Source organism: Pleurodeles waltl, chromosome 4_1 (genome assembly GCF_031143425.1).
Source record: "Pleurodeles waltl isolate 20211129_DDA chromosome 4_1, aPleWal1.hap1.20221129, whole genome shotgun sequence".
Taxonomy (NCBI): Eukaryota; Metazoa; Chordata; class Amphibia; order Caudata; family Salamandridae; genus Pleurodeles; species Pleurodeles waltl.
The window spans coordinates 256,307,635-256,331,523 of record NC_090442.1 but is presented as its reverse complement, the minus strand read 5'-3'; the positions used below and the strand labels follow the sequence as shown (position 1 = coordinate 256,331,523).

At 41.0% G+C, this 23,889-nt stretch overlaps 1 protein-coding gene across 2 annotated transcripts in view; it reads right to left on the bottom strand.

The window, feature by feature from the left end:
* KIAA0930 (KIAA0930 ortholog) overlaps window positions 1–23,889 on the bottom strand; it is a 415,468-nt gene that overhangs the window by 234,062 nt on the left and 157,517 nt on the right. For both annotated transcript variants that reach the window (XM_069228262.1, XM_069228264.1), the window contains exon 2: window positions 11,845–11,993. In XM_069228262.1, the coding sequence (XP_069084363.1) occupies window positions 11,845–11,993 (149 nt within the window). The remainder of the gene's footprint in view (window positions 1–11,844; window positions 11,994–23,889) is intronic.

Genomic DNA, 23,889 nt, shown 5'->3' with positions numbered 1-23,889 from the left:
TAATTCCAGTGGCCCTGATTTATGGTCACTTATGCTAATGCATGGATGACATTTGTTGACTAAGTAAATTATATTCATTTACCACTGGATAATAATTATCTAACTTTGCCAGAGGTAGATTGTGTATAGATTCAACCACTCACTGACCCACACAGTAATTTACTTAAATGATAACAGACTTCTGTAAAGTGTCTTAATTTACACTAGCTAACTAAGGGCCAGATGTAGCAAAGGTTTTTCCCCATTCTGTGTCTATGAGAAAAAGTGTTTGTACATATGGCCCTAGGTTACTGGCCCTCACAAACCCTATCAGAAACTTTCTATGGAACCACCAAACCTAGCAACATGCCCAGCTCATGCATGATAATCAGAGTAGGGCTATTCCCTGTCTGGAATCTTAAATCCAAAGCAAATAACTCTACTCACTCCAGTGGAAAGTATGTACACTCACACTTCCAAAGTAGCACACATTTATTTCAAATAACTTACTCCATCCTCTTACCTCTATGCAGGTCTGAATACCACTTGAAGTCACTATCATATGGGTATCATTCTGGTAATGTAGACTTTATTGTACCACTTTAGTTGGGGCTAGCTACACCACATTTCTCACTTTATGTGGTATACGAACTAAATTGTCCATTTACATTTCTTCGGAATTACTGAAAATATCACAGCGAATATATTGCATCTTAAAAGGGATTATTCTAAACAGGTAATTTTTTGTTTTCTGGTGGAGAAGAAGCTCATAAACTTCAAAGACTGAACAAATATAATTCCATCATTGGAGATTGTTCTAAATCAGCTTATTAGGAGTCATTAAAGCACACAACATGATCTCATGGAGTGCGACTGTAATAACTGTTTAATATGATTGGGTTGCACAACACAAGCGGATTTCCTGGAGACTGATAGTTACCAAGCTCATTTAGTTTCTGATCATACGATTTTAATAGTACTTTGCAGTTGGAAGGGAATACAATGAAATATAAGAAGATAGTTTGGAACCATCTGCTCAGAACAACGTATTTAAAAAAAAAAGGTAATTTCGTCTTCTTTTTTTAACAATGATGCTTATTTATGAACTATACTGCTGCCTGTAAGAAAGTTACTATTACATTGAATGTAAGAAGTCTGGCTACTGGAATCCTTTATCATAGGGGGGGTTCATTTGACTCTGTGCACATCAGCACCACAGCAGCACGTTTGCATGGCCTAATCAATGTGCCGTAGGAAGATCCAATACAACCTGGCCATGACTCCCTGTGCAGCCACAACCATTATTTGAACCAAATTAAAGAGCGGTGGTAGAACAACGCCATATGCTTGGTCCTTTTCTCACAGGCCAGCCAGTAGCTTTTGACACAGAGATAATGAGTTGCCAGCTGCACTGCCGCATGAAGGAGACCCGTTAAGAACTGCTGCTGAGACCTTCAACTTGGTTGTAAACCAAGTAGCAGTGTCTGGAAAGCTACAAGCCCCTGCAAAATATATACACAAAGTTTATGGAAGGAGAAAAGAACTATAATAAATGAAGGACATGGGTTGCCCACTTCCTGGCACTGAAGGGAGCTTCTTCAAATATGTGCATGTTGTGCTCAGGGAAAATGTAGCCCCTCACAGCAGAGTGAGCCAATTGCTCCAGGAAGCTTATCCACTGCCCTGTGCTTTATGCTCTGGAGGGTAGAACCAAAACGTGAATGTCAGTGCAGCACATCAACGGATGAAGGGGGCTGTCAGAAAGCCCTTTTATGTGGGTGCACCTGGGTACTTTTAAAAACTGAAACTGTGGACAGTGCATCCTGTTAATGTGGATTCAAACCCTCAGCTATATAGTGCGCGATATACAATTATTGTAGCTGCAGACTGAGTATTTTTTATGTGCACTAACACAGATGTATATGCTTTGTACCAACATTCCATTAAGCTATAAACAATTTCCGAAATAGATGCTCTGCATTCTTGATTTTCTTGTATCACACTGGCACTCCTCAATGGCATCTCTATGAGGCTTTCAAAGTCCTTTCGTCCCTAAGTGACTCATAAGTGTCACTCTGTTTGTAACAATGAATAATGCATGAGACAAATGTTCCATCTGATAAGCAGATACTTTGCATTTCAATTTCCCACAAGACGTCTCGCTGCAGCGTAGGCAAGGTAAATAAAAAGCTCTCTGGCGCACTGGCCTGAGACCAGTGGATCATCATGTGGTGAAGGACGACATTCTCATTAAACAGAAAGAAGACTTGTTGATTGTCCTTGCACATTAAGGCCACTTTAATGATGTGTCGTGGTAAAAGGCTGACGAATGGATAAATGACAGAAAAAGACTTTCAATCTTGGTCAACTCTAAAACATGTAAGAGAGGACTGAAGGTAAATGTTTCACCTGCTGCAGTGAAATTAATGTAATTTTGTATTCTACAAGTGGATCCGCAAATGGTGCAACATTGTTGGGGGCAGGTGGCTAAACTTTCAAAACGTAATATCATATCCCTGCTATCGACAGCAAGAGCTTCTCTACCTACACAGCCAACATGTGTTTCCCTGGGTTTCCGTTCATGACTGCTTCTTTGGGGCAATGGCTTCAAAAACAACAACGATCTTCCTTTTGTAACTGCCTCCCATGGAGAAGTTTGACTGAAATATGTAAAGGATGTTTATGTACTCTGTATCAGGGGGAAGAAAGTCGTTTCGTAATTGCTGGAAGCTTGAATGTGATATTTGAGACAGTTACTTAATGAAGAGAAGTGCAAAGTTTGAAGCCATTTCCTTGAAGAAGCGACTATGCATAGAGTGCAAAAAAAGGGTTGGCTGTTGATATAGATAATAATGACACTTTCGAAAACGGATCAATTTGACAAATAATGCTCAGTACATGGATTAGGAAAATTTGCCTGTTTTGTGACTAATATTCAGAAAATTAACGTGATTCTAGTTTTTGAATAGAAGAATGGATTGGTTAAAAGATAAAAGTTTTTAGAAATTCTAATACAAAAAATTGTCTTTTAGTAATTCCTTTTTATTGGAGTTTCATTTGTATTGTATGGGTGTTACATTTTGAAAATATACTCAAATATTGTGGTACCATTGGGGGATCCACATATAGAATCCAAATCTAATGTCATACATAAGATGTTAGGGTTAAACCGGCTGGGTGGGTTAGACTATCTGCATGGCCTCTGACTCAGACTATAGTAGTCTGTGTCTTTCACTTCGAAATTGACGACTGTGCAGACATTAAAGTATTTCATTTGTAAATGTTTGTACAAAAAATGAATCGAAATAAAATGTAAGCAATACAGAACTTGTATCACTTCACCATGTGCATACAAATTAGCTTCCGCTGCTATAGCTTCTGTCTAAAGGGCACCTACTACCACACACTCTAATTTCCAATGCCAGAGACCTTGGCTGATCTCCAAACAACATTAAAAGCACCCTATTCAATATCCTATGCAGTAGTCCATTGGGCTCGTCCATGTTTGATATTTAACATGAACTAGATTGTGTTCCCCTGCCACAGATCTGGTTCAACTGAGCTAAAACTCCCACATTCCTACTCATAGCACCATATGGATATTGTTTCAAGCACATGAATAGGCCTGCGCATGAAGAGGATTTGGTATTGTCATCATCTCCATATCCTTTACATTCATCACTAAAATTGCTCTAAATCACCACATTACTGAAAAAACAAAGGTTAATGTGACTTACAGTTAGGCATGGTAATAATATCTTATTTTACATTATGAAACCTTAGGAAATCACTGAAATAAACAAAGATTAAAGTGATGTTAAAGTTGGGTAATAATGTCTGATTTAACATACCCAGACCTTGCAATATTATACCTTATTTTTTTACTTTATGTTTTTTATGTTATGTTAAATGATTTATAATGCACATGATTTCCTTGAGGTGTCTTGGCACTGAGCGGCTACAACTAGAACAAGACTGGATAAGCCAACAGATTATTTGGTAAACAACCACATTTTGAGTTCCTTTCTAAACGAGTTCAGCAAGGGCAGAGCTCTAATCTGAGGGAGGAGGCTATTCCAGAGCATGGCGGTCCCTGTGATGAAGCTTCTGCCATCCCAATTAGTCTTCCTACATGTTGAGATTGCCAGTTTCCTTGTTTCAGCAAAGCACAGAAGTCTATCGGGTTTGTACGCTGAAAATAATGCTTTAGGAAGTCGGGGCCCGTATTGTGCAGTGCCCTATGGGCTATACACAGGGTTTTGAACATAACAAGGCTTCTTACTGGGAGCCAATGTAACTTACAGATTAGTTGTGAAATCAGCAGAAATTTTATAATTCCGAGGAGAAGTCTAGCGGCTGCATTTTGAACCATCTGTAGCTTATTTAAGTGCTGTTCCTGCAAGCCCATGTAGAGTCCATTAGCGTAATATAATTTTGATAGAACTAAAGCAGTGATGACAGTTTTTTTTGTAGGAGATCAGGATATAGGCAAGATTTTTTTTTAGCATCTTAAAAGTGAAGAAAGAGGAGACAACATATTTACCTGCCTTCCTAGATTCAACTTGTTGTCAATTTGTATGCCTACATTTTTAGCCTTGTTCACAGGGATAGGAGGGGAACTCATGCTGGTGCTAAATTTCCAAACAGTATAACCTCAGTTTTGTGTGAGTTAAGGTTCAAACAACGATTACTCTTCCATGAACTGAGGGCGTGCAGGCACTCATGGATCATTATTAAAAGCTGATACGACTAGCGGACGTCGTCAGCATATGAGGTTAAAGTAAAGTCAGTGATTTAATCAATGAGGCGAACTCAGTGATATATACATTAAAAAGTGTAGGACTAAGCGAGGGCCCCTGAGGGACCCCACATTTTCAGATCACTGGCATCAAGTTCCCAGACCTGTAAAGGCAGCCACAACATTTCTCTTTATTTTGTGGCCAGCCAATCAAGAGTGCAAGGCCCATGTGGCTCGTGGGAGCAATAGTGCTGACTGGATAAAAAGCTACTTCGGACAATCAGATTTCTCTATTATTTGAAGCTACATGCCCACAGTTCAGTCCAGTTTTGAATTTTAATTTCTCAAACTATACTGAACCGATTTACACCAAATCAAAAAGCAACTTTTCTGGCTAAATATCTAGTCCTCTGCAAAACTTGATGTGATTCTGTTCAACAATTTTTCTCAGTAGCGCTGTTCGAAAATCTGTATGGCTCCCACCCTCCCCTGTTTTTCTCAGCCCACCCTTGCCAGATAACCCCAAAACTTTGCAGGAAAGAGCTGGAGTGGATGAACTTTTTTTAAAGCTTTGTGTAGATTCTTTAACTGGCGCAAAAATTATTAGCAAACCAAAAAATTCATTTTCTGCAGTAGCATGCTCTAAGCTATAAGTACACACATACAATATACATAAAATAGGATGCAAGGAACTATGGGTAGTTCCCAAGTTTAGATGGAAAGCAGCTTCTTTTAAGGTAGCACCCTACAACACCAGCAACATTCTGAATCTCCTCACCTCAAAAATATATTTTTCTAGCAAAGTTTTAAGCATAGCATTAGCACAGTGCCATCTATGCTGAGCTAGAAAGAGACAAATACTTTTGCCATTTTTACAGCAGAGTCTTTATGCATAGGATTAGCACATTGCCATTCACAAGAGCTCAAAAATGACAACAGCCTTTTACCACCCCAGGCACAATATTACAGCTTTGGATTGGCAAAGTACCATCCAAACCAACCTGGAATTAATAAAAGCAAACCCGATTCAGTAACTCATCTCATACTGTTAAAATATTGGCAATGTTTTGATGCTCTACCTTGGATCTCTTTGGGATCATTTGAGAGTATGTCTTATTATGAAAGAGTACAGCTTTAGAAGTTGGTTCTCATGTTTTAAAGTGAGTGATGTACAACTGTCATTTTACCAGAACACAAGGGAATTTGTGGCAATGTATCCTAGCTTAGTCTGAACATAGTGTTAGGATGGCACCTGATGTCAATATAAGGGTATCTCCAACCTCTGCAAAGTCACATTTTATCTCTTGTTTTGTAAAACCAGGGATGTCTGTATCATTACCTATGATACAATTGTTATGTTGGCAGGGTAACTATGACTTACATTGTATGTGGGATGGCCCGTGTGGCGTTTGGCTCTGTTTCCTTGTTTTTTCCTTTCTTTTTTAGGTGGCAGTCAAGATCTGTAGGGGGTTCTTGGTTTTGAAGGCATCTGTTAGTCACATGATCAAAACTCTCTCTTTGTTTTTGCCCCTCTTCTTTATCTGGCTATCTTTCTTATTGTAATCTCTTGCGTTCCCTTTGGCTCACACTTGATTGCTCACTCTCACAACTTTTTACATCATGGTTTTTGAGCTGGGAACACCAACAAAAATAGTACTCTAGGTATTGTCGACATAGACGTGACTTGATTTCCCTCATAATGCCTTCCAAAGCTCTTAAGATGATATCACTTGATACTAAAGGCGTCAATTACCCAATCAAACGAAAGAAAGTATTCGATTAGTGTCACAAGCTAAAAGGTCATCACATTCTACTGCAGGAAACCAGGGCAGGATGTATGGAGGGTCATAGCATGAAATATTCTTAGGTCCATTGTTTACTAGCAGGGAATAAGAAGAATGGGGTATTCATGCTATTATCAAAAAATGCTACAAGTACTCAAGGTAATTGCTTGAAGTTACGAGATCTCTAAAATAATAAAAGATTTATTATCGCTCTTCATAGTCAACATTTATGTCCATACTGATGATGAATCCATCTCCTAGTCTTCCCTTAACAAACAACTGGGCGAGCTACCCTTGAACAGTGATATTATTTTGGGTGGGGATTTCAATCTTCGATATGATACGACTCCATATGACTCTAAATCCTGTCACTGAACCAACTGTAGTAGCCAATTCATATTACATTGAATATTAAACTCTCCAAACTGGCCCTCAACAACAATACCTGGGGAATAAATCATGCCATTCTTGAAGACCCTGAGACTGAAGAGTGTTTTTTCCTGGCTAGTAACCACTTTTTCAGGACAATAAAATCCTGGATCTCTCTGCAGAAGCAGTCTAGGATGAAATAAAAGCTAATATCAGAGGTAGAAGATTAGCTATTGCGGCAAAAAATAATACAAATATAAATATGAGGCTGGATTTCTTAAAAGGAAACAATAAAACATTAGAATCTGAAAGTGTCCTATCACTAGATTAACATTTTAACATTAAGATAAAACTACTTAAATATAAATTCAACAAGATTTTAAGTGAAATAGCTTGTGTATGATCTAACAATACAAAGGTAAAGAACCTTTTAAGCACAAGGCAGGCAAACTCTTTGTCCTAACACTTGAAGAACCAAGAAATACAATTCACATTTCAGCCATAAGAGATAAGCATGATGATATTTAAAACAAAATTTTAGACTACTTTCATGACTTGTGTAACTCTGACAAAGACAATCCTACAAAGAGTTTTGTTATTTGTCAAAAATACATGGACAAGATGAACCTGCACAGTCTCCTATTTGAATCATCTGGGGGTCTCAATTAAAGAAACTGAGGAAGGTAGTATTATAAAAGCAATTAAATCCCTTAAGAGCAAGGATGCCCCTTGCCGGACAGTTTTTCAGTCTCTCTTTGTAAGTGCTATAAGGACATACTACTATCTTATCTAGCTGATCTCTTTGAAAATTTTGCAACTTCAGGTAAACTTGTCAGAACAGCTTCAGAGAAAACGTGTGGTAGTGAGTCCGAAAGTGGGTAAATACCCTTTGGAACTCAAAAACTATAGACCGATTTCATTACTCAATGCTGACTGTACAATTTACGCTAAGGTACTGGCTCTCAGTTTGGAAAGAAATTCTCCCTTCCAGATGCTTCTTTCTCAGACTGGTTTTGTAAAGGGTAGGATAGCTGCAGACAATTATGATGCTTTTTGTCATATAACTGGAAAGGCTAAAATGATTCCTTCTCCCTCCAACGTCATGGCTCTGGATGCAGAGAAGGCCTTTGACAAAGTATCATAGCCTTTTCTTAAGGCAGTACTACAAAAATTCAGTTTAGGTGACCGATTTAGCCACAGGGCGATGTTCCTGTACCACAAACGATCAGCCTGCAACAAAATTGCAGGCCAACTACTGAAAGAATTTCATTGTGTGCTAGGGACTAGACAAGGCTGCTTCCTATCCCTTAATGTTCCTTCTTACAACAGAACTGTTACTCCATGCCATAAGAAATGATAATGCTATAAAAAGGTATATCCTTTCCTAGGAGGTGCCTGAAATTCTTCCTATTATTAATGATTATGTTAAAGTATCAGGTCACTCGTTGAACACAGAAATTTTCCCCTTAAATCTGGTTTGTCTTTCATACACAGGTAGCCAAGTTAATTTGAAATGGCAACCCTATAAGCTTAAATACTTAGGTAGTGAATTCCTGAAATCAACTGACAAAACTAGATTATATACTGAAAACACCCTGTTATCCAAGATCAGGAAATTAGTAAATATGTAGTCACCAAGCTATATCATATGGTGGGGACAGATGGAGACACTTAAAAAGATGATAACTCCTCAAATTAATTTCATTCTAAGTATGTTCCCTCTGAAGCTTTCTGACTCTTTCCACACATCCGTCAACGCACACATTTCCTCTTTTTCATGGAAGGGCAAACATGCTATGATCTCTTTATAGAAACTACAAATTAATAACATTAAAGGAGACTTGGGTCTCCACAACTTTATCTACTACCAAACGTCTTTCCTGGTCAAACAAGCAACCTGATGGGTGAACCTGGACTCCTCTTTTCACCCTCCTTGATGAACTAGTTAGCCCTCACTTCTTAATAAGTACTTTAAAGATAAAATAACTCATGGCTCCTCACTCATATCCTGTTATCTGATACACATATGACCATATAAACCCTTGATAACTTTTTCAAAAATAAGATAAAAGGATCTGATTCTGCCTCAATCTCAAAAATAGACACAACCATGTTGTTTTGGAAGGAGTGGGCTGCTCTTGGAGTCCTGCTTATCAAAGATTTGAGTGATGCCAAAAACCCATTCTCCTTTACTATGCTGTCAAAGAGATATCACCTCCAGTTTTTTTAGTGCTAAAATTTTCTAAAGATTAAAGTTGCTCTAAGATAAATTGGACATTCACAACGCAAACTATATTAAGTTGCTTGAAAACCAAGCAAACAATCTACACACAGCCTCTATAATACATAGAATGCTACAAATAAAAACATTCCAATAACAAATTAATCAAACTAAATGGGCAGAATCTTTCTCTTGCCATAATATATGCCCCCCTGACCCCTGCTATGGCCACTATATGGGATCAAATTTGGGACTCTCTCCTTCGCCATAAATCTTCCCCCTACTTTACCAGTGTAAATACTGGACCATTCATAGATATATTTGGTCCTCCACAGAATTACACTAACTTGGGCAAACAGACTCAGGCCTCTGCTGGCCCTGCGGTGAAGCTCTTGGGGATTTAGATAATTAACTTTTCTGCTGTAAACATATGAATCCTTACTGGAAGCAGACTGAAGAGACCATAAATAAAATTTTCAACCTAAATCTCACAGTGGATCATACAACTATTAGGTCCACTGTCTCGTAGACTTATTCCTCCCCATTGGTGTTCAGACCTTTCGTGCAAATTGGAAAAACCACAAAAACATTTCATATCACTCCTGATAGTCCTGGGTTTGTTTTAGCAGAAGTGCACACAACATTAACAGTGGATTTAGCGCAAAATGTTCTTGACACTTGTGGTTAAGGCTAGATCTTTAGAAAAAGATGAAGCCTCCATGAACATCATTTTACACCATTTACATTGTCTGACTCTTCATGTGTGCGTACGCTATCTCTCTCTTTTCATATTTTGTCTCCTATCTAATTTCTTACTTTTCCCTCCTTTCTCTTGCTCCTGTCATGCACTATCTGGCTAACTTTTATACATTACTGTCACTGACGTTACTTTGACAGCATCAGTATATGGTACACTGCATTGCATTGGAACATATTGCCATGTATAAGAATGCAATGTATTTCTTTTGTTTATCCCAACAACAACAAAAAATAATCTGAAGAAATTAAAAAACAAACTCTCTGTATTATACACAAAGGGCCTGATTACGACCTTGACGGATGTGCTATTCCGTCACAAATATGACAGCTTTCCCGCCCGCTATTTTACAAGTTTCGTAGGATATAATGAAACTTGTAATACAGCTAACGGGATATCTGTCACGTTTGTGACGGAGTAGCACATCCGCCAAGGTCATAATCAGGCCCAAAGTCTTTTCGGGCATAGGTCCAGACTACCTCTATAATATGGAACTTCTTTACATATGAAACATGAATTTACATCTGGCCTTGTTAGATGTCATTCAGCAACGCACTTTCAAAAGACTAAAGAGTAAAGGGTGATCTTTAGGGGTTCCTGGCCCAAGATGCTAGAACTCTTAGACCACAGCTCAAATTTGTTTCTAATTGTTTCCTTTCAGGAAGCTCTTGAAAACTGAGTTATTCAGATTACCTTAGAATTAGACGGATGACTCATCAAGTGAAGCAAATGAAAGATGTGGGAACTAGGATCAGTATTTGCATTTTTTTATCCCTTCTTTTTCTCTTTTAATTCTGAATGTTGTTAGGTCTCGTCCGCTGTTGCTTGAGAGACATTTTGTTTACTAAAAGGGAGCTTGGAGTCCAACAATTGCTTACCATTAGTTGGGTTTATTGTGACTCTCATTTCCTTGCTTCTCTTTGGTCAGCGTGTGCCGGTTTCGCTTCCTCTTGGTGTGTTTGTTCCTCCCTGGAGCATGTCCAAAGTACCACTTCCTTGTCCAGTGCATTGCCTTTTCACTGCTTGCTTGCTTTTTGTGGTGCTTCTTATCTATTTAACTTGCAGCACTCCCTAAAAGTACATGTGTTTGCAGCCCATCTACCCTAATCCTGCTCGTTTTTGCTTGCCCTAAGGTTGTGACATGTCCGGTACCTCTCCCGTTTGATTTCCTGTCCTGGTTTGTTGCTTGAGCCATTCCGTATACCCCTCCCACATTGTTGCCTGACCAGTATTCCTGCCTTCTCCCCCGTTGTTGCTGCTGTATCTCCCCACTCACCTCCTATGATGTTGCTTGCCCGGTTCCCCCGGACACCCCAACCCACGTCACCCCCATTGTGGCTTACCCCACTCCCCGACCCACTCAACCACGTTGTTGCTTCCCCCATCTCCCAACACCTTCCTCCTTTTGGTTGTAGTTCCCACCAGGCAAAAAAAAGTACTAGGATGGGCCACTGCTGGCCACCACATATTTTGTCTCTAACTTTTAGCCATGCTGCCCAGCGGCCACACTTCTCTATAACAGGGCTAAAAGACATTGACAAAGCCAATAGCTCTCACATAGGTGGCACCTATTTGGTTTGCCAATGCATGTTTCTCCTAGCACTATGATGATGAAATTAGGTGTTATATAAAACTCAAAAATAAAAAACATAATGATATAAAGCTGTTCTTCCAGCGTGTTAGTATCACGTAGCTTCTTATACAGTAACTTGTTGCGGTACCCTTTAATTTTGTGTGGCAGTTGCTTGCATCCCCTTGTGCACATACTGCCTTGAAATTAGCGAATGGTTCAGCCTCTTCAGGCTAACTATTTGTTACATCAATTATTTTCCCACAGAAAGACAAGCGCATAGAAGCATGGACAGAGAAGCTGAAATGAGTCTGGTTTTAAGTGCGAGTGTCATAAGTCCCTGGCATTTGTGGACAGGCTCCTAATGCAATCAGCATTCATATATTGCTTGACAAGTATGTTTCAAATCTCAGCAATTCAATTTACCTTCTTTCCCTCAGTGGCCTCAATTCCAACATACGACAGCTTTCTCCGGACGTAGAACAGCATGTCATCCTGCCGGGAGGCACATTTTTCCATGAAATAAATGGAATACATTGAAGTCCAAAAAACAATACGGTCATCTTTGAAGCACCCTAAGCAAAGAAAAGAAAAACATTGTTAAGAAGGGTTTGAGTCCTTTCATTGAGACCTAAATGAGTCATCACTATGGGGGCGCTCTTTTACTCAAAAGGTAGCCCCAACATCAAATACTCGTAACACTTTTTGTAGGAGTCACAACATCGCATTGTGGCACTTCATCTATTTATGAATGACATTAAATCTAGTTAACATATGAGTACACTACAGTATAAACGAAATAGAACATCTTTAAAGAAAAAAAAGGTGATATCACGTTTTTCAGTTTTGTACCACTACTTCATAGTCGCTAGCGCTGGAGGAGTAACGCAACAGCTAAAGTATACATTCATAAGCTGAAACCCCTCTAGCACAGTGGTTCCCAACCTTTTGATTTCTGTGGACCCCCACTTTAACATTAATGGAACCCAGGGACCCCCACTGAATCATCATGGGAAACCGGGGACCCCTGTCTGAGTCATTACTGGAAGCTGGGGACCTAATTTGTCAATATTTGGTAATATTTTTTATTTTTCTAGGCTCTCGCGGACCCCCTGAGAAGGCTTCGCGGACACCCAGGGGTCCCCGGACCACAGGTTGGGAACCACTGCTCTAGCAAGGTCTTCTATTAATTAGGTTTTTAGGGTCGAGCACGCAAAGCGCTTTGCCCCTGGTGTAATCTCTCTATGGGCTTTTAACCACACCATTGTCATGCCCATCAGTTTGGTTGGTTCGTGGGCTTGCCTTTTAAAATTTGCTTAATTTCATTAGTGAAATGCATGCATACATCATGCCTTTTCCGGTGTTTAGCCCTCCTCGAGCGCACTGGCCACTACTGAAAACATACAAGGCTCAATGTTTTCTGTATGGTTTCTGGACTACTTTTTATTTTTATTTCATAAGCATTGCGATTTGGCTGGACAGTAATCGAGCTCTTTGTATGACATCAACCCTGTTACATGGATAATTGCACTTTTGCCGGTTACATAGATAATTGCACTCTTGCTGATATGTTTCACTGCAAGCTAACTTCTGTTTCCTTTTGTGTGTCTGCTTCGCACTCATGGCGGCCGTCAGCTTGCTTATGTGAAACTGTTTTAGTTTTCAGTTTATGTGGCAAGAAAAGTTTGGTTAGGAGTTTAAAATACTAATAGCTCTAACTCGTTTATTTTTGTGTACCCGTATAAACCAACATGACACCAGATGGCTACTTCATGGGTGGCTGTTACCGTGAACAGACATGAAAGAGAAAAGGTACTACCCCATCGCACTACAGACAATAACTATGAAAAATCTTTAAGGTACTGGGAATGTGGTTTATGCTCTCAGAACTAATTTTCATTTTAGCAGTCACCACCAGAATTTCCTACATATTTTTATCATTTTTGTGTCTGTGGTAATACTTAAAATGTACTTCTTTGTTAAGTATGCCTTGAAGCTTATTACATTTTTGCCCCTTAGTCAACACAAAATTACCACATCCTTATACTTTTATTTTTGTAGTAATCTTCTTGTGGAAAAAGAAACAACATTGAATTTGACTGCCAGACACCATGAGGAAATACAAGTGAAAAGGGAAAGTGGCTTTGTATCGGTTGTCCATACTCTTATAAGGCGGTTACAGTAATAATGTCTGATGCCTCTCGCAGAACCGTCCTTCCATGTCCATTATAAAGGCCTCTTTTGTTTAGACCTATGTAACAAAGACAGACACACGTTTCTCGTCATACTCCAGGAAATCTTTAGTGAATTCCTTTTTAATGTCTGGCTTGACAGTGCAGGTGTAGACAGACAATTATGTGAGCATCACTTGAAAATGGCTTTGGCTCGACTCACATGTTGGAAACCATTGAGTACATGTTTTGATTGCGCAGAAGATGTGCTGTCATGATTTTATTTATCCATCTGCCTGAGTTTGAACTTGCAGGGGCACACATGACATTGTAATGCTTATAATGTGTCTTTGATGTCTAGATAAATTACTGTGTTTTTCTTTTCACAGCAGCACAGATGGGAGGAGGACTGTCATTGACCTACATGTAGTTTTAGGTCTGGCTTGGCAGTGCAACTGTTACATGACCCCTTAACCTACACCAATATTATTCTACTGTTCCTTGCTTCAACTCCAATACATATTCATTCCCATGCTACTTAGCTGTAATGCTTCACCAAACAACATTCCTTTAAAGTCAGACCTATTGACAATTGCCAATGCTCGTTAGCCTATGCAGAGGCATATCCGCCTGTGTAATTATACATGTTGTACAATTACGTATAATGCTTTTTATTCATGAAAAAACCTGCCTTCCTGAAGAAAAGTACTACATTTTCATCTTAAGGAAAAAGCTAGTCAAGAGTCACGTCAAGCAGATAACATTTGGATTCGGGGACACCTTCTTCTTGAATCCAGTTTCTGCTGCTAAAACTAACAATACTCTCAGCTAATTTTCTATTGCAGTTCATTACCTGGAACTAGTATTCAATTAACTTAATTTGGAAAGTAGGACTTTTGTACAGTAATCAGAAACTTATTTTCGAAAGTAGATTTTGTTATTTGATACTAATTTGCTTTATTTTCTCTAATATTGCTATTTGTTGTTCTGTCATTGCAGCCTTACTTTGAACGTTGTTATAATAAAATAAAGTAAGGATACAAAAGCAGTTGCAGAAGAGCTTGGCCAAATATTTTGAAGTCTCAGGAGATTGATTTTGGAGTCTGGAGCCTGGAGTCTGACCACAAGGTTTTGAGTATTCCCTTCAATTTCACTCAGTAGGTTTTCATTGGACAATAATCACAAATATGATGTCTGCAAACTCTTGAAAGCACTGCTCTTACTTTATGTTTGCTTTTCTTAATTAGCCACAACTGATCTTACATCCTCTGATGTTTGAGTCTGAAATCAGAGAAGTAACTAGACAGTCATTTGTTAGTCTTCTGGTGTGGAAGTCAAGTGAAATGGCTTCTTGCTCTGTATAGAGGAAGCCATATCCTAGTTCTACTGCATACTGTATATTCTGCTCAATTCTTATTTGTCTCTTTTCAATTAGAACTCAAGTAGAAAAAACATCAGTCTAAATCAACCCATAATCTAACAAAGGATGACATACACTTGGTATAAAAGAATAAAAGTCAATACCTTTAGATATTTCTATAAAACCACCCCATCTACTGCACCACCTCCTAACTTCAATCACAACTGGGACTCTTTCTCACCTCTACAAAACTACTAACCTCTTCAGAGACTCTCTACTACAGTTATGAAAACACTTTCAAAACTTTCAAGACAAATGATGCAATTTGATAAGCATCTTCCTAGACCCAGAAATATTGCTATTACACTAAAGACTAGTCAGATAATCCCTGAATTCAGAATGCTCAATATGGATACCACCCAAACAAACTACCAAAAAGTGTCCAACCCAACAATGACATGGGAAAACCAAAGAAAAAGAGTTACCAACCCGCTAAATAATGTAATTTCAAATGAAAGTCTGCTGGCTAATTATCGATCTTGATAGAAACCAGCTTCAATACTGACACAACAATTAGAAAGTGCTGGATAATGTATAGTATATCATAGTCCAAATAAAGTCATCTCCTGCTTAATTGTGCTGCTCTGCATATCAGCTGCCTTTACTACAATTGGTCACGGAAGGCTATAAGAGACCTTTGAGCAATGCAAGGGACTGCTCCAACTCTTCCCTGACATATCTCAAATGGTGAAAATCAGACAAAAACACTTTTGCCACAGCCCAAACATTATGTACTTTTCCACAGAAGTCAATCGTAGCACCTACACAATTAAATCTGTACACAGAGCCATCAAGCTTAATCCTAAAGAACCCAGTCATAGCCCTGCACCAATATGAAGGGGACAGCCAACTGTACATAATGCCCTGATGATCAACGACATTGCCAACCTTGTTATTATTGACAAAATCGGTCCCTACCTAATGGACCTACTTAACATCTCAGGTCGTTCGAGGAATTTCAAAAGTAAAAAAAATTCTTCTCCTTAAAATTGCTAAATTTAGAATTTCAACAGCACAAACTGTTTTTTAATTTCTGCCACTCAGTTTCAGAACCTTGACCATGCTCAAAATCCCACAAAAGCAGCTTGAGGTCCACCGCTTCAGGTAACTCCAATACTGAGTTTCTAAAGGCTCTATGGACTCTACAGCAAATACGTAACTGTTATGAACTGTATCTCTGATTGCTCATATCTTCTTCCCATTTGGATATAGTCCAGGTTTTGCTTTGCTGTGCTTCAATGTAAAAGTGCCCACACAACTGGTGCACTATATAAATAAGTACAAATAACACCACCTCCTCAAAGTATTCAATACTCTGACACCAATGGCAACAGTTCCCAAAGAATAAGGTGTTTTTTTCAAGATTTAAAGAATTTTGCTTAGGCAAAAACAAAACTTGGAAGGGTAAAATGTTAGAGGACTGTACAGAAAATAGCAGAGCTGAGTGATCTTTATATTTCACATCAACCGCTTTGCACTGTGAAGAAAGAGTAATTGTTAAGAGTACAAGAGCAAACCAGAAAGACTGGCTAGCTAGACTCCCAATGGCGCGGTGTCAGGCCATGTTAATGCGCTGAGACAAAGTCCTCGCAGTGAACAGCACCCATAGGGGGAAAGCAAGAATATGATTACAAAACCTCTTACATTGTAGAATTTCTTTAAGAGTCACCAAAATCCACTGTTAACAATATTTACTTATGATCTAGGAATACTGTCTCTCACAAATGGCAGGTAATAAAAGAATAGCAAATCATATATTGAGAGTTTCAGAGCACACTGTGACATTAAACGTAAGCAGCTCCCTCAAATTGGCACATCTTTCACCATGGCACATGAATATAAGTTCCATATATCCACACTGTTAATAGCACAAGAAGGCAAACAAGAGATCTTAAAACAGCAAAAAGTAAGAGTCAGAGGTAACTTGGAAACATGCCATTACAATAAGATAATGCACTTAAATGAACTCAAACCGATAACCTGTGGTCCATACACAAGTGCTGAACTTACCGAGCAGTCGTATAATCTTTCAACAAGATCATGACACTGTCTGGATCACAGCTCATGAACTAGTAAAGGCAATCACCATATTTTGGAGGAAAAACAAAGTTCACTAAAGAGCAAAAAGATGAGTGCAGGGAGCAGGGCCAACCCCCAACTGTCAAGCAATGCTAAACATTGTACAACCAAGAACAAGATGCAGAAAGCTCTGGAATTAAAAAATGAAACAGCCCCACTTACAATGATAACATTAATGACAAACTTGCACCTTTCCATCCACAGTGATATTGTTGGAAGGAATGAAGCAGCCAGTGAGACACAGGATAGGATAAGACTGACGTCTGGGGTTATGGAAACTCACATCGATATTAAAGGCATCCAACCCATCCACTCCACAATGTTTACTCTTGGGGCATCCAGGGTGGCAATAACTTACTACGGAGGTACCTCCTCTTCTGCACAATGGGGAGATCACGCTAACTAAGAAGGATATAGCAAAAAGGTGGGGAAACCCTTAGGTGCCCTCTAAATGTATGTGGGTGATGGAGATACCACCCTGTGTGGAGATAAAGCAAGTAGTACATGAAGCCAGGGGATGACCACAGGAACTCAAAAAAGTGTGGGGGGATTGGACATCCTACTACAGACTTGACCAAGATGAAGGGGCAACCAGTGAGTCCCCCCTGCTGAATACTGAGATATATTCCGTAAATATGGATATGGAATGGGAGAGGATAATTGACACCTGATAGAAATGGAGAAAGGGGACCCTTCTCAACCCCGAGAACCAGATGATCACTGTGCAGGTATGAATCGCTCACTAAGCCTCGCTCTGGAAGAGTTACTGTATCATTGGCAATACCAACGATATATTATTAACAATGGAAATTACTTTCCGTTTAAAAAACTAAAAAAGCACAATAAAAGAGTTTAAACAAAAAGAGAAGACTGGCATCCAGGATGGAAGGTCAAAACTACTTTAGTAAAAAGTCCTTTCAATACAGGACAACCAATATCATCATGGACAACGGTGCAAGAACATAACAAAGAGAGGGAGAACAAAAAATATTTCTCAGAAATAAGAACATTTTCATAGGGATGTAGAGGAAATACTGTAAGGCTGTAGAGGAAATTCTACAGTGATATAGGGACCGTAGTCCTTTGAGATTTCTTTAGTACCATTACGTCTTGGGGATATGTACTTTTACAGTCAGAAATGGAGCCCAACAAGAAGATGAGAAAGGGATTCCGCAAAAACTATTCATATGGGTGTCAGGCATTGATTCAGCAGAAGGTATCATGTACAGGCACACAGCATAAGCACCCAAGGTGCAACAATGTGCGGAAAAAAATGTCTTGCAGTGTTTATGTTTACAAAGGAAACATTCCAGGATGAGTGCTTACAACTTTTAAATATCCCAATCTATGACATGCTTATCATGCTTCTTGGCTGTGAGTGCATGCAAGTAGCGCAAAAGAATAGCTAACAGATAAGAAGACACTCTAAATTTACTTTCTTCTAGCTATTGCTCAAGCTGACTGATCCTTGATTTTTGCTAAGCTCCAAGGCCACTTGGTTATACGATGACTGGACTGATGTGGTCCAGCAGAATACACTTTTTAAAAGTATAGTGGTAATCTGTTTTTAAAAAACTCAGGAAAATGCATTTTTCAGTTGTGTTAGATATAGTTACAAACATTTCCGTGAATTGGATCCTCTTAACGAGTGCTGCCATTGGCCAATGGTTCTTGATTTGGAAAAGCAACAAGCAGGGTGGTAGATAAGGACAAAGATTTAGGGCCTCATTATGAGGTTGGCGGGCCGACAGTCAGCCCGCCAGCCCCGCGAAGAGGAGACCGCCATGGAGCTGGCAGTCTCCTCCCAAGGTCAATTACAAGGTTTCCACTGGGCTGACCGGTGGAAACCTCAGAAGCCTGAGGTTTCCGCCAGTCAGTACAAGACAGTGTACATTCAGAGGGTGCCTGTCAGAGGGGCCCCTGCACTGGCTTTTTGCCAGCCTTTTCATGGTGGGGTCTCCACCATGAAAAGGCTGGCAGAAACTGGACTCATGATCATCATAGTGGCGCTGAACTCAGCACTGCCGTGGCTGATCACGACTCCGACCGTCACCACGCCGTCGGGAACCTTGTTCCTGGCAGTGGTGGCAGTCTGACTGCCAGGGTCATAATGTCGGGCCGCCACCGCGAGTCTGGCCGTCTAAAGACCGCCAGACTTGTAATGAGGCTCTTAAGCTTGATCAGAGTCTGCTCTTACAACGTTGGCTCCATACCCCAACATCGAACAATTTCAAGAGAAAATATCCTGGGTTCTTGAATATACAGAGAGAGGCAAAACAATCTCAGACATCATATACCTAAGGATTATTGAACAGAAGATGGCACCGAAAGAGTAGGAAAATGTATCCTGAAATAGATGGCTTTAAGTGATACGGAAAAACTGGGGGAGGTCTGGTCTAAAAGGGGCCTGGCAAAACTGTTAAAGGGACAAGACCTACACAATCAGGAGCAGGCCTAAAACAAAAGAACTAGAACTGTGTGCTTAACAAATTCATAAAATAGTATTCAACCCAGGATAATAAAATAGCGGAAATCTATTGCAGAATTTCCCAAATCCCTAAAAGTTATCAATTGCATCCATTCTACTGGGTTTCTCCTCAGCAGACCTTATCTGCCTTTTGCCAGCCATTTCTTTACATGCAGCTTAGAGTCAAATATTTCAAGTACAGTACCACTGAGTTTTACCCACAAGTATGAACAAATAGTATATACAAGAAGAGAGAGCCTTGTTGGAGAAGCAATAAAGGTAACTGCGCTGGCACCTCTCTTAAAGTTTCCTGCATCTAGCACGCTGAACCTAGCTTTAGGTTCTTTCTCAGAATCTGAGGCACATTGTTTATCAAGGTTTTCAGACAGACTTTGATGGAGCTGCCTTTGATTAGTGCAACACAGTTTCCCTAAACAACTCCTCTCTGAGCCACAAAAGCAAATTAGCCCACTGAGTCCTTCACTGCAGTAAACATACATACTTGACTGAACAAATGCCTGTGGGTATTAATAAATATAATGTCCCTCCTCTGTAAAGAGAGTGCTAGGTCATGGAGTGCAGCGCACAATACCCCCAAATCTTTAATACAAGGACAGGATGTAAGCTTCTTCAAGAAACATTTACCTGTGGTCTCTTGTAAATTTGAATAGGTCTTTGGAAGCATACTCAAAATGTTTACACAAGGCAGGGGGGCAGTTCCAAAAGCTTTCACGGATCTGTAACTGGATGCTACCTGTAGAAAGCTGGCTATGTGTATACTATATCAAAGTGAGATATAGTGTGCAGAGTTCAGGGGTTCCCCAGAGGCTTAACAGAGGCTAAGTAGATAATACTAATGCTCTCTTTGTGGCAGTGTGGCCGAGCAGTTAGGCTTATCAGAGGGTAGTGCAAAGCATTTGTTGTACACACATAGAAAATAGAAGAAGCACACACTCAATGACAACTTCAAACCAATGGTTTTTATATAGTAAAAATATATTTTCTTAGTCTATTTTTAGAACCATAAGATTCAAGTTGCAGGTAAGTACCTTAAAAGTTTTGTATTTCACACAGGTATCAACAGTACTTTTTTTGAAATAGGTAAGTAATACCGTTTTTTTAATTATTGGCAAAAAGCTATTTTAAGAATGGACACTGCAATTTTCAAACAGTTCCTGGGGGGAAGAAACGTTAGATCTATTTACAGCTAAGTACAACACTTACAGTCTCAGGCTCCAGGTTTTAGGAAGTCCACCGGTTGGGGTTCAAGTTAACCCCAAACACCCACCACCAGCAACACGGGCCAGCCAGATGCAGAGGTCAAATTTGAGCAAAATTAACGTGGGCTCCCATGGAGACAAGGGGTACTCGGAATCTGGTCAGCCAGCAGGTAAGTACCCACGACTCGGAGGGCAGACCAGGGGGGATTAGAAGAGCACTGGAGGGGCCACAAGTAGGCACCAAACACACACCCTCAGCGGCACAGGGGCGGCCGGGTGCAGGCTGCAAACGGGACGTCGGGTTTCCAATGCTGGTCTATGAGGTGACCCCGGGGGTCACTCAGAGGCTGCAAGTGGGATCCAGGGGGGTGTCTCAGGCACACCACCGGTCGGACAGTGGGGAGGGCCGGCTGCTGAACAATGAGGCGCCGGGGTCGATTTCTCCAAGGCCTTGGTGCTGCTGGTGCAGTGTGTCCTTTAGGCATCAGATATCTCCGTCCATAGCTCGTGGTCAGGTGGGGTCCTCGGGATTCCCTCTGCAGGCGTCGCCGTGGAGGAGTGAAGAGGTCAACCCAGGGTGGCAAACTTGCTTGCAATCGTCTGGGGACCCTCTCTTGCTGGGCGGACGACCTGGACATGGGCCGTGGGCGTCGGGCACACAGTGTTCAAGACTAATGCATCCGGAGTGAGGTGGGGGTCCTTGGTTGTAGGTTTCTTCAGACAAAGCCGCTGTCCTCAGAGGTTCTTGGTCCTTTTGGGTGCAGGGCAGTCCTCTGGAGTTGGCAGTGGTTGCTGGGCCTGCTGGACGCATTGCTGTTCTTTTTGCAGGGACTTCGAAGCAGGAGATGGGCTGGTAGGGCTGGGGCCAAAGCAGCTGTTGTCTTCTTTCTTCTTTCCTGGGGTTTTTAGATTAGCAGTCCTTCTTCTTCTTCTTGTAGGTCGCCAGGAACCTGGTGAGCTGGCTTCAGGCAGGCCCTTAAATCCTAGATTTAGGGGTGTGTTACGGTCAGAGGGCAGTAGCCAATGGCTACTGTCCCTGAGGGTGGCTAAACCCTCCTTGTGCCCACTCCCTTTAGGGAGAGAGGCTCATTCCTATCCCTATTGGTTCCTGTCCTCCAAACCAAGATGGAGGATTATGCAGGGCGAGGGTCACCTCAGCTTCGGACACCTTAGGGGTGGTCCTGGATGGAGTGGTCACACCTCCCTGTTTTCCTTAATTTTCCTGCCAGACTTGCTGCCAAAAGTCGGGCTTTGTCAGGGATGGGCATCTCCACTAGCTGGAGTGCCCTGGGGCAGTGTAATCCGAGGCTTGAGCCTTTGAGGCTCACTGCCAGGTGTTACAGTTCCTGCAGGGGGAGGTGTGAAGGACCTCCACCCGGGACAGGCTTTGTTTCTGACACAGAGTGCACAAAGGCACTCACCCCATGTGGTCAGAAACATGTCTGAAAGTGGTAGGTTGGCAGGTTAGTCCGAAACTAGCAGTTGGGCTAACAAACTCCCAGACCATATACTCAATATGGCTACACTGCACTTAATAATGGACTAACTGTCCAGGTGAGATGCATGAGCAACATGCCACTGAAGGGTCATATTGCTCATGCATCTCACCTGTAGTATAGTGCATCCTGCCTTAGGGCTGTAAGGCCTGCTAGAGGGTGACTTACCTATGCCACAGGTAGTGGGTTGTGGGCATGGCACCCTGAGAGGGGTGCCATGTCGACTTTATCTTTGTCTCCTCACCAGCACACGCAAGCTGCAAGTCAGTGTGCATGGGTTGAGTGAGGGGTGCCCTAGGGTGGCATAATACATGCTGCAGCCCTTAGAGACCTTTCCTGGCCACAGGGCCCTTAGTGCTATGGGTACCTTTTACAAGAGACTTAACTGTGTGCCAGGGCTGTGCCAATTGGGAAACCAAAAGTACAGTTTTAGGGAAAGAACACTGGTGCTGGGGTCTGGTTAGCAGGGCCGCAGCACACTTTCAAGCGAAGTTGGCATCAACACTAGGCAACAAGTGGGGGCAGGGGGGGGTAACCATGCCAGCAGTGACACTTTCCTACACTACTCATCTAGTATCGAACATTTTTCTAAAATCTTCTGAAGCTGTATACACATTTCTGGTGGTCAAGTTAAGCGCCATCTGGTTGACATGATTAATATGGCATACAATTAATCCATGAAAATCTTGACGTGATTTACTCCTGCAACCTCTTCAGCTGCTTCTGCCACAGCAAGTTCTAGTCTGTGAGCCAGACAGTGTCATGATATTAGAAAATTAGGAAATTCTGATTTTAGCACTGCTGCTACTTCTTCCTTTTCCCCAAAAAAGTACTTCTACTCCATCAGAACACACTGCAAACTGTAACTGACACTGTGTGATTACAACTTTTTTGAAATAGCTAAGGACAGCTGTCTTTACAGTAAGGGTATTTGTCTTTTCCAGAAGACCACAAAAGATTGTTACCGGGATACTTCCAATTACAAAAAGACCATGAAGACAGAGGATTACAGTGGAAGCACTGCTAACAGTTGTGCTCTCATCAACAGATATTGCCATCTTTGGTCTACTGCTTCTGATATAACAGTCCATATTTCATTGTATTTCCAGTGCAGGGGGCTGATTATTTCAGTTGCGGTCACTTTTTTGTGCACATGTGTCCCACTGCACTGCCAGTCTTTGTCTGAAGGAGTCTTAAAATAGGGTGGACTGTGAATGGAGTTAGTGACCTAGGGCCTGATTCTAACTTTGGAGGACGGTGTTAAACCGTCCCAAAAGTGGCGGATATACCACCTACCGTATTACGAGTCCATTATATCCTATGGAACTCGTAATACGGTAGGTGGTATATCCGCCACTTTTGGGACGGTTTAACACCGTCCTCCAAAGTTAGAATCAGGCCCCTAGTCTGCTAAGTAGTAAGCAGTGTCAAACACCACGCATATGCTATCCCGGTGGTTGGCATTGCTGCTTTCTTGTATTACCTTTACCGATGCATGGCCCTCCTTAGCTTTAAGAATGTCTTCAACGCCAAGAGAGCAGCGCTCACCTTATGCTCCATAATATTCTTCCGCAACTGTTTCAGTCGGAAATCTTTTCTGTCACTGGAGGGACCAACC